Genomic DNA, 12,066 nt, shown 5'->3' with positions numbered 1-12,066 from the left:
AGGCTGAAATACTGCACCACTGGAAAAATCCATACTTGAGCTGTCAAACCTGAACCTTACAGTGTGTTTTTCTCAACAAACAAGGACTGTGGTTTTAGTCCTCTGTAACATAACTTTGGAACTGCTTCAACCAGCCAATCAATAACTTTTACTTACACACATGAACATGCAAGTATTTTTAAGATAAGCTAGATTTTTTAATTATTTGGAAAAAAATGAAGAGCCATGGCTCTGAGTAATGACGTCAGAAGCATGCAGTACCTCTAGTTTTTTCTGTGTCTCAGGATTCAGCAGAGTCCTCTCATGTCGAAATGTTCAGTGTCAGACAAAACCAGCCTGTAATTATGATCAGAGTGGTATGTAGTGCAGAGTGTTTAGTGTTTAAAAGCCCAGTAACGAGAGACGCCTGGACAAATTAACAAAAGGACTGAGTTCAAGGTATTTCCTTTGTTAGCATCACTTATAGGTGGATGTAACTGAATATAGCTGCAGTTACTGTTTTCATTGTCATAGCTTTTTTGTGTGTCTACACCCTAAAATGCCGGTCATATTTAAGTTAAAGGTGTTCTTCCTTTTCTTCCTGTAACTGTGGGATACAAAGAACATAGTGTTTGTTGACTAGAATTTTCATGCATCTTTTTTTATTTATTTATTTATTTATTTATTTTTTTTACATGTTTTTAGTAAGAGTTTCCTGGAAAAGATCACACCTAACAATTTCTGTTCATGTAAAAAGTAACTCGTAACTTTTACTCTGAGCTGCGTTTGACTTTTATATAAGATCTTCGCCTCAGCCACAGCTGAAATCAGTGAGCTACTTTAACACAAGTATATTTTTAGTGTTTCATCCATGACTGGTGAGCTCTGACGCAGACATTCCTTTCATCTGTTATAGAAAGTTATTCCTGAGCCATGATGTGAGGCGGATTATCCAACTCTGAGTGAAATGTTAAGGTGATAAACTGCCCAGCACGTGTGCACAAATCCCTGATGTGTAGCATTCTTCAAAAACTCACATTGTATAAGAAATGTTTTTCTCCTGCAGGTAATATAACACATCACATTCTGTTGTATTAAAACACTTTACTGTACTTAAGTGTTTTTGTTTAAGCTTTTGCTGCAGAGAGAGAGATTCTTCCTCATGGAAGTTAAGATTGTTTGTGTCTTGTAAAAAGCCTAAAGTTGTGACCGGCATCGACTGTGATGTAATCCTCTTCAAAGACGTAGTGTGACGTAATATAACATATCAAATGGTAATCTGCAGCCTGTTTTGTATTTGTGTTTCACTGTAATTGACTGTATCAGCCGATTACAACCCTTTAGCCCACATGCTAAAGACCCAAAGTAGTTAACTGACCCCCATTAAAAAAAGAATAATGAAACAAAATAAGATAAAAAAAAAGACGTTACTGTATAGGATCATGTTCAGAGGTCAAACATGACAAAAACAGCAGTTGTAGTGGACATTTAGTCATCATCTTTATATTGGACCAAAATTTTACGTTTGCAGACCATTTACGTTACTTAGTGAGCAAAATGCCAAACACTTCTCTGCTAAATATTTTGGGATTTGGACTGTTTGATCAGACAAAGCAAGACATGTACAATGTGGAAAATTGTAATGGGCATTTTAGGACAACAAAATTGATAATAATAATCTTAAAAAAAGAGTAATTGATATTGAAATAACTTTAAGTCGTAGCCCTACAATTGAATTCTTTAAGGATTAAATTAAACTGTTTCTCATGTTGATGGTCACCCTGTGAAAGCACCAGTGTTTGAACCTCTGTCTTGGATATTAGGACCAGTGTCGGGGAGTAACTAGTTACATGTACAGACATACAAAGTAAATCTCATTGTAATCCATTACAGTTACTGAGAAAAATGTTACTAAATTACAGTTACTAATCAAAATGTTGGCGATTACATCCGAACATATTCTTCTCAGTAAAAAGATTATATGTAGAATATAACATTTGCATCTTTTTGCTGTCAGCAAAGCTGTTGATACAAATTTGAGTGCAACACTTATGCGCTTGTGTCTTTAGGACTCTTAAGCTTTTTTTGCCCAGTTTAAAACATTTGTTAAAAAAGTAATCAAAAAATAATTAAATGTAATAAGTTACATTGCTTTAGTTAATGAGTTACATTACTTATTCCATTTTTAACAGGAAAACTAACGATCTGTAAATTGTTCCCAGCACTGATTATGAAATATATTCCTCAACATCTGTGCCAGGGGTAGGCCCTCTCCAGTGGCTCTATGTCACAAAAAAATTATATGGAAATGACTAACTTTTTTTTACATTTAAATTTCCATTTATCAGTGTTGTAGGCCTAGAGAAATCCTTACATTCTCCAACTGTAAAAATGTGAAGCCCATATATACCGAATTTAAAAAAATGTTTTAACTTTTCAACAACAAAAATGTGTAATACATCTACTGCCTGGCACCTTTTCCTCAAAATTTTGGCAAACCTGGATAGCAGTGACTAGTCAGGAGTCTCCCTCGCTGGTTAACAATCAATGCCAAGCCAAAAAAAAAAAAGTAAAAATCTTGGAATAGAATAAATAATTTAGTTGTGTGTGAACAGATTTGTCTGGTTCCACTGCCAGCTCTACAAAGTTAAAGTACCAAATAATCATAAATAGTTCCCTGAACAGTAGCCACCTTGTCCTAAAACATATTAATGAATGCTCATTTAGACTATTAGTAAGCTAATTTAAACTTAATAGGCTGTGTTACCTTTATTATAAGGCTCAAATATGTTTTGAGGCTCTACACAGAATTTAAAAAAAAAAAAAAAATCATTTTTGGTCAAAATATGGCTCTTGTAAAAGTAAAGGTTGGATCTAACCCAGTCTAGAAAGTCATTATCTTTTTTACTGTTATAATTTACTCAGTAAAGCAAGGTTTTAAAACTTAACACTGGAGGGAGCTGTTGTATAAGATACACACTTAACATTCACAAACCACAAGCCCAGTCGTTGCACAATCTCACTGCTCGCTCTCATGCTTTGCACTCCTGTCAGTGTTTTTATAATAACACATTTGCATGAATAAAGTGAGGCCCCAGCACTGGATTATCATCTTTTTATTAAGCATCAGTCAGTAAAAGGAGAAAATTGCTTCAAAATTGCTCATCATAGACATTTTTCCTATAGCTTCTTAGATGATATTTACAAGTTCTGTGTGTCAAAGTTTAATAGCGCTACATGCGTTGAACAACAGGAAACCACAAAGATAATATTCTACAAAGTCAACTGGTACAAAGTATGAAACTTTACAAAACAAACATGCCCCCACACACAGTAAGGGCAGCATACAGACCTGTGTGAGTTGAACAGAGGTGATTTATTCCTTGAAGAAGGGGGAAGATTCTTAAATTAAAATTAACTGTGTCTCTTTTTGGCTTTAACCTCTAGTGTGGTGTATTGTGCTTAAATAAACATTGATCCTTATTAACATTGTGCTTTTGGAAACTGTATTGGAACATTTGTATGTTGATATTTTTATTTGCATGGTGACTAGAGAGCAGAGTATTAAATACAGGAACAAATCAATAAAGTGCAGTTCAGAAAACAAAGACAAAGATATAAAAAGCAATAAGGACATTGTTAACGTTCAACAGAGGAAAGAGTTGTGACCATTTCAATAGACTATGGCTTGTTTGGAAGTCCACTAAGACGACAGGCTCGATTCCAAAGATGTGTCAGTATTTACTGCATGTCTGACTGTTGTGTGATGAATGATAATGAATCTTCGCTGAGTAAAACACCCTCCCTTTTTTATCTCTCCAGTCTTTTCTTGTGTTTCTAATGTATTCAGCAGTGAAAGTCAGATGACCATTTGTCAGTTTGACATTTTTATCCCATTATCATTCAGCGTTAAGGGCTGGGCTGTAACAAATCCCACACACCAGTGACTTGTTTGTATAGTTTCCCGTAAGCCTCCGTCACCCCCCCTTTCTCCACAGTCTTCTGTTACAAAGTTTGTTCCTTCTTCTGGACAAAGACATTGCTGAAACTGAGCCTTTCCTTCTGGCCCAGACCCTCCCTTTGCATGCCCAGGATGATATTTATAGAATCACAGAAATGAACACAAATCCTCAAAAGGATGCCTCAATCCAGCTGCCTTTTTCTGCACTGTCATTCTGCACAAAAGACTCAACACACGGCTGGTACTTGTAATGGAAAAACACACATGAGTGCATGAGTGTGCATAATCTGGCTGCGTAACTTTTGTCACTGACAGAGCATGGTGGCGATTGTCCTGTCTGAGAGGATGCTTTAGATTGCAGAAGATGTTTTGAATGATCATCTTGTCTGCGTTAAGGATTTGGGCTGAAGATGGTTATAAGGTGAAGGAGCTGATTGTTAGTGATGTCACATGTAATCAGGGTGCACAGCTCTCTGTCACACACCGCTTGTTCCTCTCCAATTCACACTTCACACTTGCTCCCTCCATAGGTGTAGATAGCTAAAGTGAACATATACACCACAACAACGGCACCTTAGTTTCAGACGTGGGTTACTGCAGTCATGAGCTGCTCTTTTGTAATTTGCTGAGATGTGTCAGTGTTTCTATGAATAAGTGAACTAAAGGGATGATGTATTATGGATATCTGGAGTTACTTTTTATTTTGGATATCAGATATTAAAATCATGACTAGTAATAATTGGATTGTAGATATCTATAATGAGAGTTTTTCCTAGAAAGAAGTGAGAAGAGTTCATTCCGAATATCAAAAGTGACGCCGAAATTGAAAGCCTGAACATAAATGGCAAAAGTGCCATCATCTGTCCTAGGACGAATGTCATCGTGGATATCTGTAAAACTTTTTTTGACTTGAAAGAACTGAATTACAAATATCTGCGATATATATTCAGTCTGGCTATTAAACATTAAAATTGACACTTATGGGCTATTTGCTTTTAAGGATTTAAAGCTATCTTAAAGTCCTAGTAAAGCAAAAAATATGTGTAATGAGTTTGTCACACCACAGAAAAATGTGTCTCTGACCAACCCAGCCAAATTTGAATGATTAAAAATCACCGAGTGTAAATACAGTCGATGTCTAGTCAAAGTTTGAGGGTCCTGTCAGCGAGGGGGAAAACAGTCCTTTCCTCCGTTTCTCGCCTGTAAATGCTGGAAAGCGCAGTTTTTAAACTCACGTAGAGCCAGTACTACATTTACTATAGATATGATTAATTAAACTTTCCATAATATCAGTACCATACAGCCATTAACACTATGATGTAATAGCTTAGCATCATGTTTTAATGAATCCCATGCATGTAGGCTACAGCAGCGCTAATGTTTCTCAAGGCCATTAGCCTAACATTAACAGGCAGGGGTTTACAACCTCAAGAGCTACAGGTCCTTGGAGGCTCACAACTCCTTTACCAGTGGCAGCACAACCTAACACTGCCTGGATAAAGAGTTAGGTTGTCTTTGCTTAACCAGAAACAGCCCTTAGAATCACCATCGCCATGCTCACCAGACTACATGTAAATAAACAGTCATTTTAGCATGCATAGAAGCAGCAGATTTTCACAAATAACTTTCAAAAATTCAAGGTTTATTTCAACAGAACCAGAGCTGGTGATTGTTGGAACAGTGGAAAGACAAACCAAGATGGTTTCTGTGAATTTTTTTATTTTTTTATTTTTTCAACTTTTAATGTAGTGTGTTTTACAATAGTAAATTACTGTTTATTTAAATGGAGTCTGGTGGGTTTGATGATAATAATTTTGAGGCTATTTTTGGTTAAACAAGGATCTTACTCTTGAACAAAAATGTCTATCTCTGTTGGGATCCTTTCCATAATGTTGTCACACAATAACAATCTGAGCCTGTCAGTGACCAAAAAAAGCACTTTAAGTGGAAGTAAACTGACAGTGCGAACATGCCCTGAGCGTTTGCATTGCAGCCTGATCACTGCTCTCACTCAATACTGGACCAATTTTAAAAAAAATGCTGTTTCCATTGATGACTTAGAAACAAAAACATGGAAAAATATGATCCAGGTTTTTTAAGATTATTTTTGGCGTGAAAGGGGGAAAGAGAGGGCTGCAAGGGTGCAGCAAGTGTCCGCGGGCTGGAATCGAGCCCTAGGCCGCTGCGTCAAGGACAATACGTTTATACTTGGGGTGCCCGCTCTATCCACTGAGCTTCTGGGTCACTCATATGCAGAATGCCACACAGCAAGTCTTTAGCATGGAAGTGAATGCTTTGTTTTCCCCCTTGGTGTAAAAGGATGTGAGGTTTCTTGGGTGTTCCAAAACATACAGACTGTATTTATATAAAATTAGGTTGTGAATAAATGAGCAGTATTTTATGCTCTGAGACACTGAGGGTGTGAAAGACCTGAAACAAAGATTGAGCCACTGAGCACCAGCAGGCTGTAGTTAGCAGCTAACCCAGTAGCATGAAGCACACCCACTCCCAGAGCCGAAGAATGAGCTGCTGCAGAGACAGACCCTCGTTCCACACCTAACAGCGGCTAACGTAAACACAAAGTCCCAGTCTTTTCACATGTTTTCAACAAGTACTTTCCAACATGTATAATGTGTTTAGAAAGAGATTTCTCATTTTACTTTACCTGGACTTTAAATTTAGTTTTGACTAGCACAATCAAAGTTGAAATACTTTATCTACTAGAAGGTTATTGTTGATATCTTTATTTATTCTGCCTGGTGAGAATGCAATTTTGACTTGAATAAATGCTATAATGGAGACTGGAGTGTGGTTTGATTAAATGTTAAAACAGCTTGTCACAGCAGCTGCAGGTGAGGAGGGAAAAAGATGAATGGATGATTGAGTAGATTCATGATCAGAATGTAAACACTGTGTATTTTTGCAATATGTTATTTGAGTCTTCAAGGACTCCGTCTCAACAAATTAGGCTACGTGCTTGCATCAGTTGCGAGCCATCTCAAGCATCACCATGGAAACAGTGGTCGTTCACTCCGCTGAGTGAGTCTGCACCTGTTTGTTTTTGTGCATTGGGCCTTTTTCATGTAAATGTTTGATGCATTTAAGTGTACAGGAAAGACATTAGAGGGAGGGGTGTGGGTTTCTAATGCAGCAGCCTGACAGCATAATGATCCAGCTTTCTTTGTGTTTATTTGCCGTACAGTTTGTTTAATTGCCATTTGGGCTCCATTAGACAGCGACAGATTCAATGTGCGGGGCAAGCGTCTGGTAAAAGCAAGGCATGGAAATATCTAACTCACATTAAGTCTAATGATTGCAAACAACCGTATAGCGTGAATACTTCTGTTTCTTTAAGCGTAAAGATCCACTACTAAAAATAGAGGCATGCGTGCATGCTGTAAAGTTAATAATGCTATAAAACCATGTTTGCATGAGTAATGTAACGAGCACCAGATGATCAACACCCAGATCAGTCATATGTTTGGAGTCAGGTGCATACAGGAAAGCATGATGCAGGGTATTTGGTTGAATACAGACACACATGGTGCTCCATGCTGTTTGTGTGCCTGGGCTGTATGGAGCTGTGAGGTGGCTTTATGTTTAAAAGAGATGTGACGTGAACTTATGTGAGCGTAATGTTTTGGATCTCTGGAAGCAAACCACTTGCCAAGATCTACAGCATGTAAATAATCAAATTAGCTTTTGAAATGGGTGTAAAATAAAGTGCCATGCTCCCTCTTCATTTCCCGTCTATCCTCTCTTTTCATTCCCCGTCAGCATCTCTCTTACTCAGAGGCCAGTCTGCTCTCATCTGCGCACATGTTTGGACCGAATGAGCGAGTATGGCTCCCTGAAATATGTCAGATTTAGAAAAGGAATGCTTAAAATTTCTTACATTTTTGAGATAAAAAAGTAAAACTTGCCCATCGTCTGTACGAGTTATCAGAAACAACAATTCTTTGGTTCTTCACATTGCACAAAGGATCGAGGGACAGACATTTACGGGGAGACAGTAGCAAACAATACAAAGTCATCTATTATCGTCTAACAAATGCAACTCCATCAAAATAATGCAGTACACGTATCGAAATGCAAAACTACGAGATTAGCACAATATATTTGTCTAAGAGTCCATTCTTTTAGAAAATATCTTAAAAATATAAATTATTTGCATTCTTTACCTTGTACAATAAATGTGTTTTTTTGTAATATTCTACTCTTGTAGTACATGTACAATATTCACACTCCGACAAAACTGGAGGTTCAACATAGAAAATCTCAGTGATTTTCAGTGCTGTTTCTCCAGCTATGGTGATGCTTGTCAGCACTGTCGTTTAATATGAAGTTCGGATTTTCAGCTACAATAGGAATGACGACTCCTTTTGAAACACCTTTGAAAAAAAGTTTTTGAAATAACACATAAGACTTTTTGATTTCCTTCAAATTCAAACTCTGATTACAGCAATACAAACACCGATACAAACAAGAATAAAGGAATAAAGAGGGTTTTTTTTCTTCTCTGTGTTCATAATAAAAATAATTATCACGTTAAGGTGCTCTTTCTTGCCAGCAGTCGGGCACAACAGGAACAAAAAGGAAATCGATGGACGCAGCCTCACAGTATCTCTCTCTGTGTTGTCTAAATGTGTTCTGTGCAGTAAAAAAATATGGATGAGCAAGACGCTAAACTGAAATACTCGATTCTCCTCAAGCTCACACTTCAAGAGATCAAGAACGCTACAATAAATATACTGTATATATGTATGTCTATGTATATCTCTCTGTCCCACTCATACAAACACAAACATAAAACAAGGGTGACAACATCAACTAAGGCCAGTTTTGAGGAAGGAAGTCCAAGAAAGCAAACTATACATTTTCCCAACACACTCTTGCCTTTGTAAGGCCGTAATTTTACACTGTGTAACCAATGACTTAAAGAAAAATGTAAGTTCCTCCTTCACATGTTATTAGAACTATCTCAGCTGAATGAGTTTCCCATTTTGCAGTGCCATGTTTCAATGCCCTCTGTGGTTTGCTACTGATTGGTCAGCTTTTGCTATAGTGGCTTTAAAGTGGTCTCCAGGGATGTCAGAAAAATAGGTTTTTGCTTATAAAAATGATATCCTATACTCTTATGACTAGGCTGTAATTATTATATGATGATCTGGACTAGAACAAATGTATAAATAGTAAAAACTATCAGATGGGCATTCCTTGCCATTTTTAAAACCTCTTAGATCAGAGTCCTCTACTGAGTTAATTAACTTAAGAGTCATTGGCAGGAAAAAGTTCAAGAGCGAAAAAATCTTCCCCGCTGCCAACAACTACTTCCATAGAGAATCAAGTCATTTTGTAATTCTTTCAATGTTCACAAGTGTTTTCAGTGCCTTTCATATTTTTTGTAAGTTCAGTTTTGCTAAGTCACTGTGCTTCTCATATTTCCCTTTCCGCTTCCTCCGTGGTCTCTCCCTTATTGTAAGTTTAAGCATTAGAGTGACTCTTGTCTCCCTGAAGTGGCTGTAGTTCCTGAGCCACATGGTTCTCCTGCCCTTCCAGCGGCAGTGTGCTGTTCCCCAGCTTCCTCTGCAGGCCCTCCATGTGGTTGGCCCCTTGTTGGAAGCTGGAGTGAGGGCCAAACTTGGGGCTGGATCTCTCCAGGAGTCTTTGGGATGGGTTGGCGCCTGAGCCATCGTGCAGATGCTCCTCTTCATCCGTGTCAGCGTCGATGAATTTACTGATGGATGCATCATGGAATGTGAAGAGGGCGCTGGGCAGTAAATTCTCCGGGCTCTTGCTGGGTGTCCTGCTGCTGGCAGTTGTGTAGACGGACACCTCGGGGCTCTGGACTGACGAGCTGTCTGAGAGGGCCCCTGTCCCTGAATCCTCCCCACATCTAAAGTTGACCTTGAGCGAGTGGCTTTTGAGTGGATTGTTGAAGCGTACACCCCTGGGGCTGTCGGAATATGGGCCGGGCTTGGCGCTACGTCCTGTCAGGGGTGTAGTGGTGCCCTGGGATCCTTCATTCTCATTCTCCAAGGTGGGCTCCAGGCTGGGGTTAGTGCTGACCTTCCCTGGCATGTTGCTGACGGGGCTGTGGGAAAAGCGAGAGCTCTCAGGAAAGTCAGTCGCACAGCTGATGAAGCTGTCAATGCTGGACATGCTCCTCATGTCTGAAACTACCTCTGCTTTGCTCGAGATGGCTTCAGCAGGTATGCTTCCCATCTCTAATTCAGCTTTCTGCCTAACTGCCTTGGATGGTGGCTCTTTTTCTTTGCTGTTGAGGTCAGGGTGTGATTGGACCTTGGCCATCTTGTTGTACATCTCCTCCAGTTTCTGTGCGCTAAGATGCTGAGGGCTGCTGGAGGGCTTGGCCTGCTCTTGGTAGCCTGATTCAAGGGTCTTGGCGGGGCTGCTGGGGTTTTTCTGTGACTTGAGTTTGGGTGTCCCTCTCTGCAGACCAGGAGACACGTGATTATCATGCACCTTTTCCTTCTTTTCACCAGTATTTTCCACCATTATGTCCATGAGCTCTACACTGCGGCCAAATGCATCTTTAATGTTCATAGAAACAATGCTACCATTTCTCTTTGCCCTCTCCAGAGCCTCCCTTCTTTTGATGGCTTTCTCCTGCCTCTTCTGCTCTTTGTAGAACTCAGAGAAGTTATTGACGATGATGGGGATAGGCAGGGCTATCACCAGCACCCCGGCAATGCAGCACAAACCTCCAACTATCTTTCCCAGTAAAGTTTTGGGGTAGATATCTCCATAGCCTACTGTTGTCATAGTAATAGTAGCCCACCAGAAGGAAGCTGGGATACTTTTGAACTTGGTGTCCTCTTCATCCTTTTCTGCAAAGAACACCAGACTGGAGAATATCATGATGCCCATGGCCAGGAAAAGGATCAGCAGGCCCAACTCGTTATAGCTCCTCCTGAGAGTGAAGCCCAGTGACTGGAGACCTGTGGAGTGACGAGCCAGCTTTAGAATACGCAAGATCCGCATGATCCTGAAAATCTGAACCACACGACGGACGTTCTGAAATTGCAGCACACTCTTGTTGGATTCTGTCAGGAAGATGGTGACGTAGTAGGGCAGGATGGCCAGCAGGTCGATGATATTTAGAGGACCCTTAAAGAACTTCCACTTGTTGGGGGAGGAGAGGAAGCGAAGCAGGTACTCCATGGTAAACCAGGCAATACACACAGCTTCCACGTGGGCCAGCTGTGGGTTGTCTGTGGACTGACCAAACTCATCTGTGTCCTGCAGCTCTGGTAGGGTGTTCAGAGACAAGGCAATGGTTGACAACACAATGAAGAGGATGGAGACAATTGCCAGGATCTGAAAAACAAAACACAGAAGAAAACAACAATGAAATTACTTAAGTATACACAATAATGTTTGATGAATACATGTCAGTGCTGTATACCCATTTTGTGCTGTTTTCTAGGGATAGCAATGGCAGTTGGGTTTCTACAAACATGGCCGCCAGAGGATTGAATCCTACTGACTTTGCTGATCCCCTTTTCTTCTAGTGCCACCAGGGGTGACATTGGTGGTTTTCAGTACAATGTCTTGACAACCACTTGACGAATTGCAAAGAAATTTGGCAAAGACATTAGCGTCCCCTTCAGAATGTATCATGACCCCCTGCTTTTCATCTCCTGCAATCATCAACACTTTGTGTTTAGGGATAATTAGCAAATGTTTCCATGCTAATAGACTAAACAAAGATCTGGAACATGGTAATGATAACCTGTTGAACATAAGCATGTTAACATTATCACTGTAAGCACGTTAGCTTGCGGGCATTAGCATTAGGCAAAAAACATTGCTGTGTCTATTTACAGCCTCACAGAGCAGGCTGTCAGCCACAAGCATGACTTTAGCAACCTTGTTGGCAGAACAAATTTAGGCATTGTACGTTTCTGTAAAGGATGTTACATTTGTATATTATTAAGTAGCGCATATGCTGACACTTTATATTTCTTTACATTTCAACAATCCTGTGGTTAACATGTGGTTAGGTCCTAGGCACAAAAACCACCTGGTGATGATTGAGAAAAGATCATGTTTTAGCTTAAAAGCCACTTTTGGTGGCACAATCCCAGCTGGAAACATGGCAG

At 39.6% G+C, this 12,066-nt stretch overlaps 1 protein-coding gene across 1 annotated transcript in view; it reads right to left on the bottom strand.

The window, feature by feature from the left end:
- Positions 1-3,080: 3,080 nt before the first annotated feature.
- The window catches only part of LOC117257377 (potassium voltage-gated channel subfamily B member 1-like), a 59,263-nt gene continuing 50,277 nt past the window's right edge, over positions 3,081-12,066 (bottom strand). Inside the window, exon 3 of the mRNA XM_033627539.2 lies at positions 3,081-11,281. Coding sequence (XP_033483430.2) covers positions 9,425-11,281 — 1,857 coding nt within the window. The 3' untranslated portion in view covers positions 3,081-9,424. The remainder of the gene's footprint in view (positions 11,282-12,066) is intronic.

Source organism: Epinephelus lanceolatus, chromosome 1 (assembly GCF_041903045.1).
Source record: "Epinephelus lanceolatus isolate andai-2023 chromosome 1, ASM4190304v1, whole genome shotgun sequence".
Taxonomy (NCBI): Eukaryota; Metazoa; Chordata; class Actinopteri; order Perciformes; family Serranidae; genus Epinephelus; species Epinephelus lanceolatus.
The sequence above is the reverse complement of the archived record's forward strand: the minus strand, read 5'-3'. Positions and strand labels throughout refer to the sequence as shown.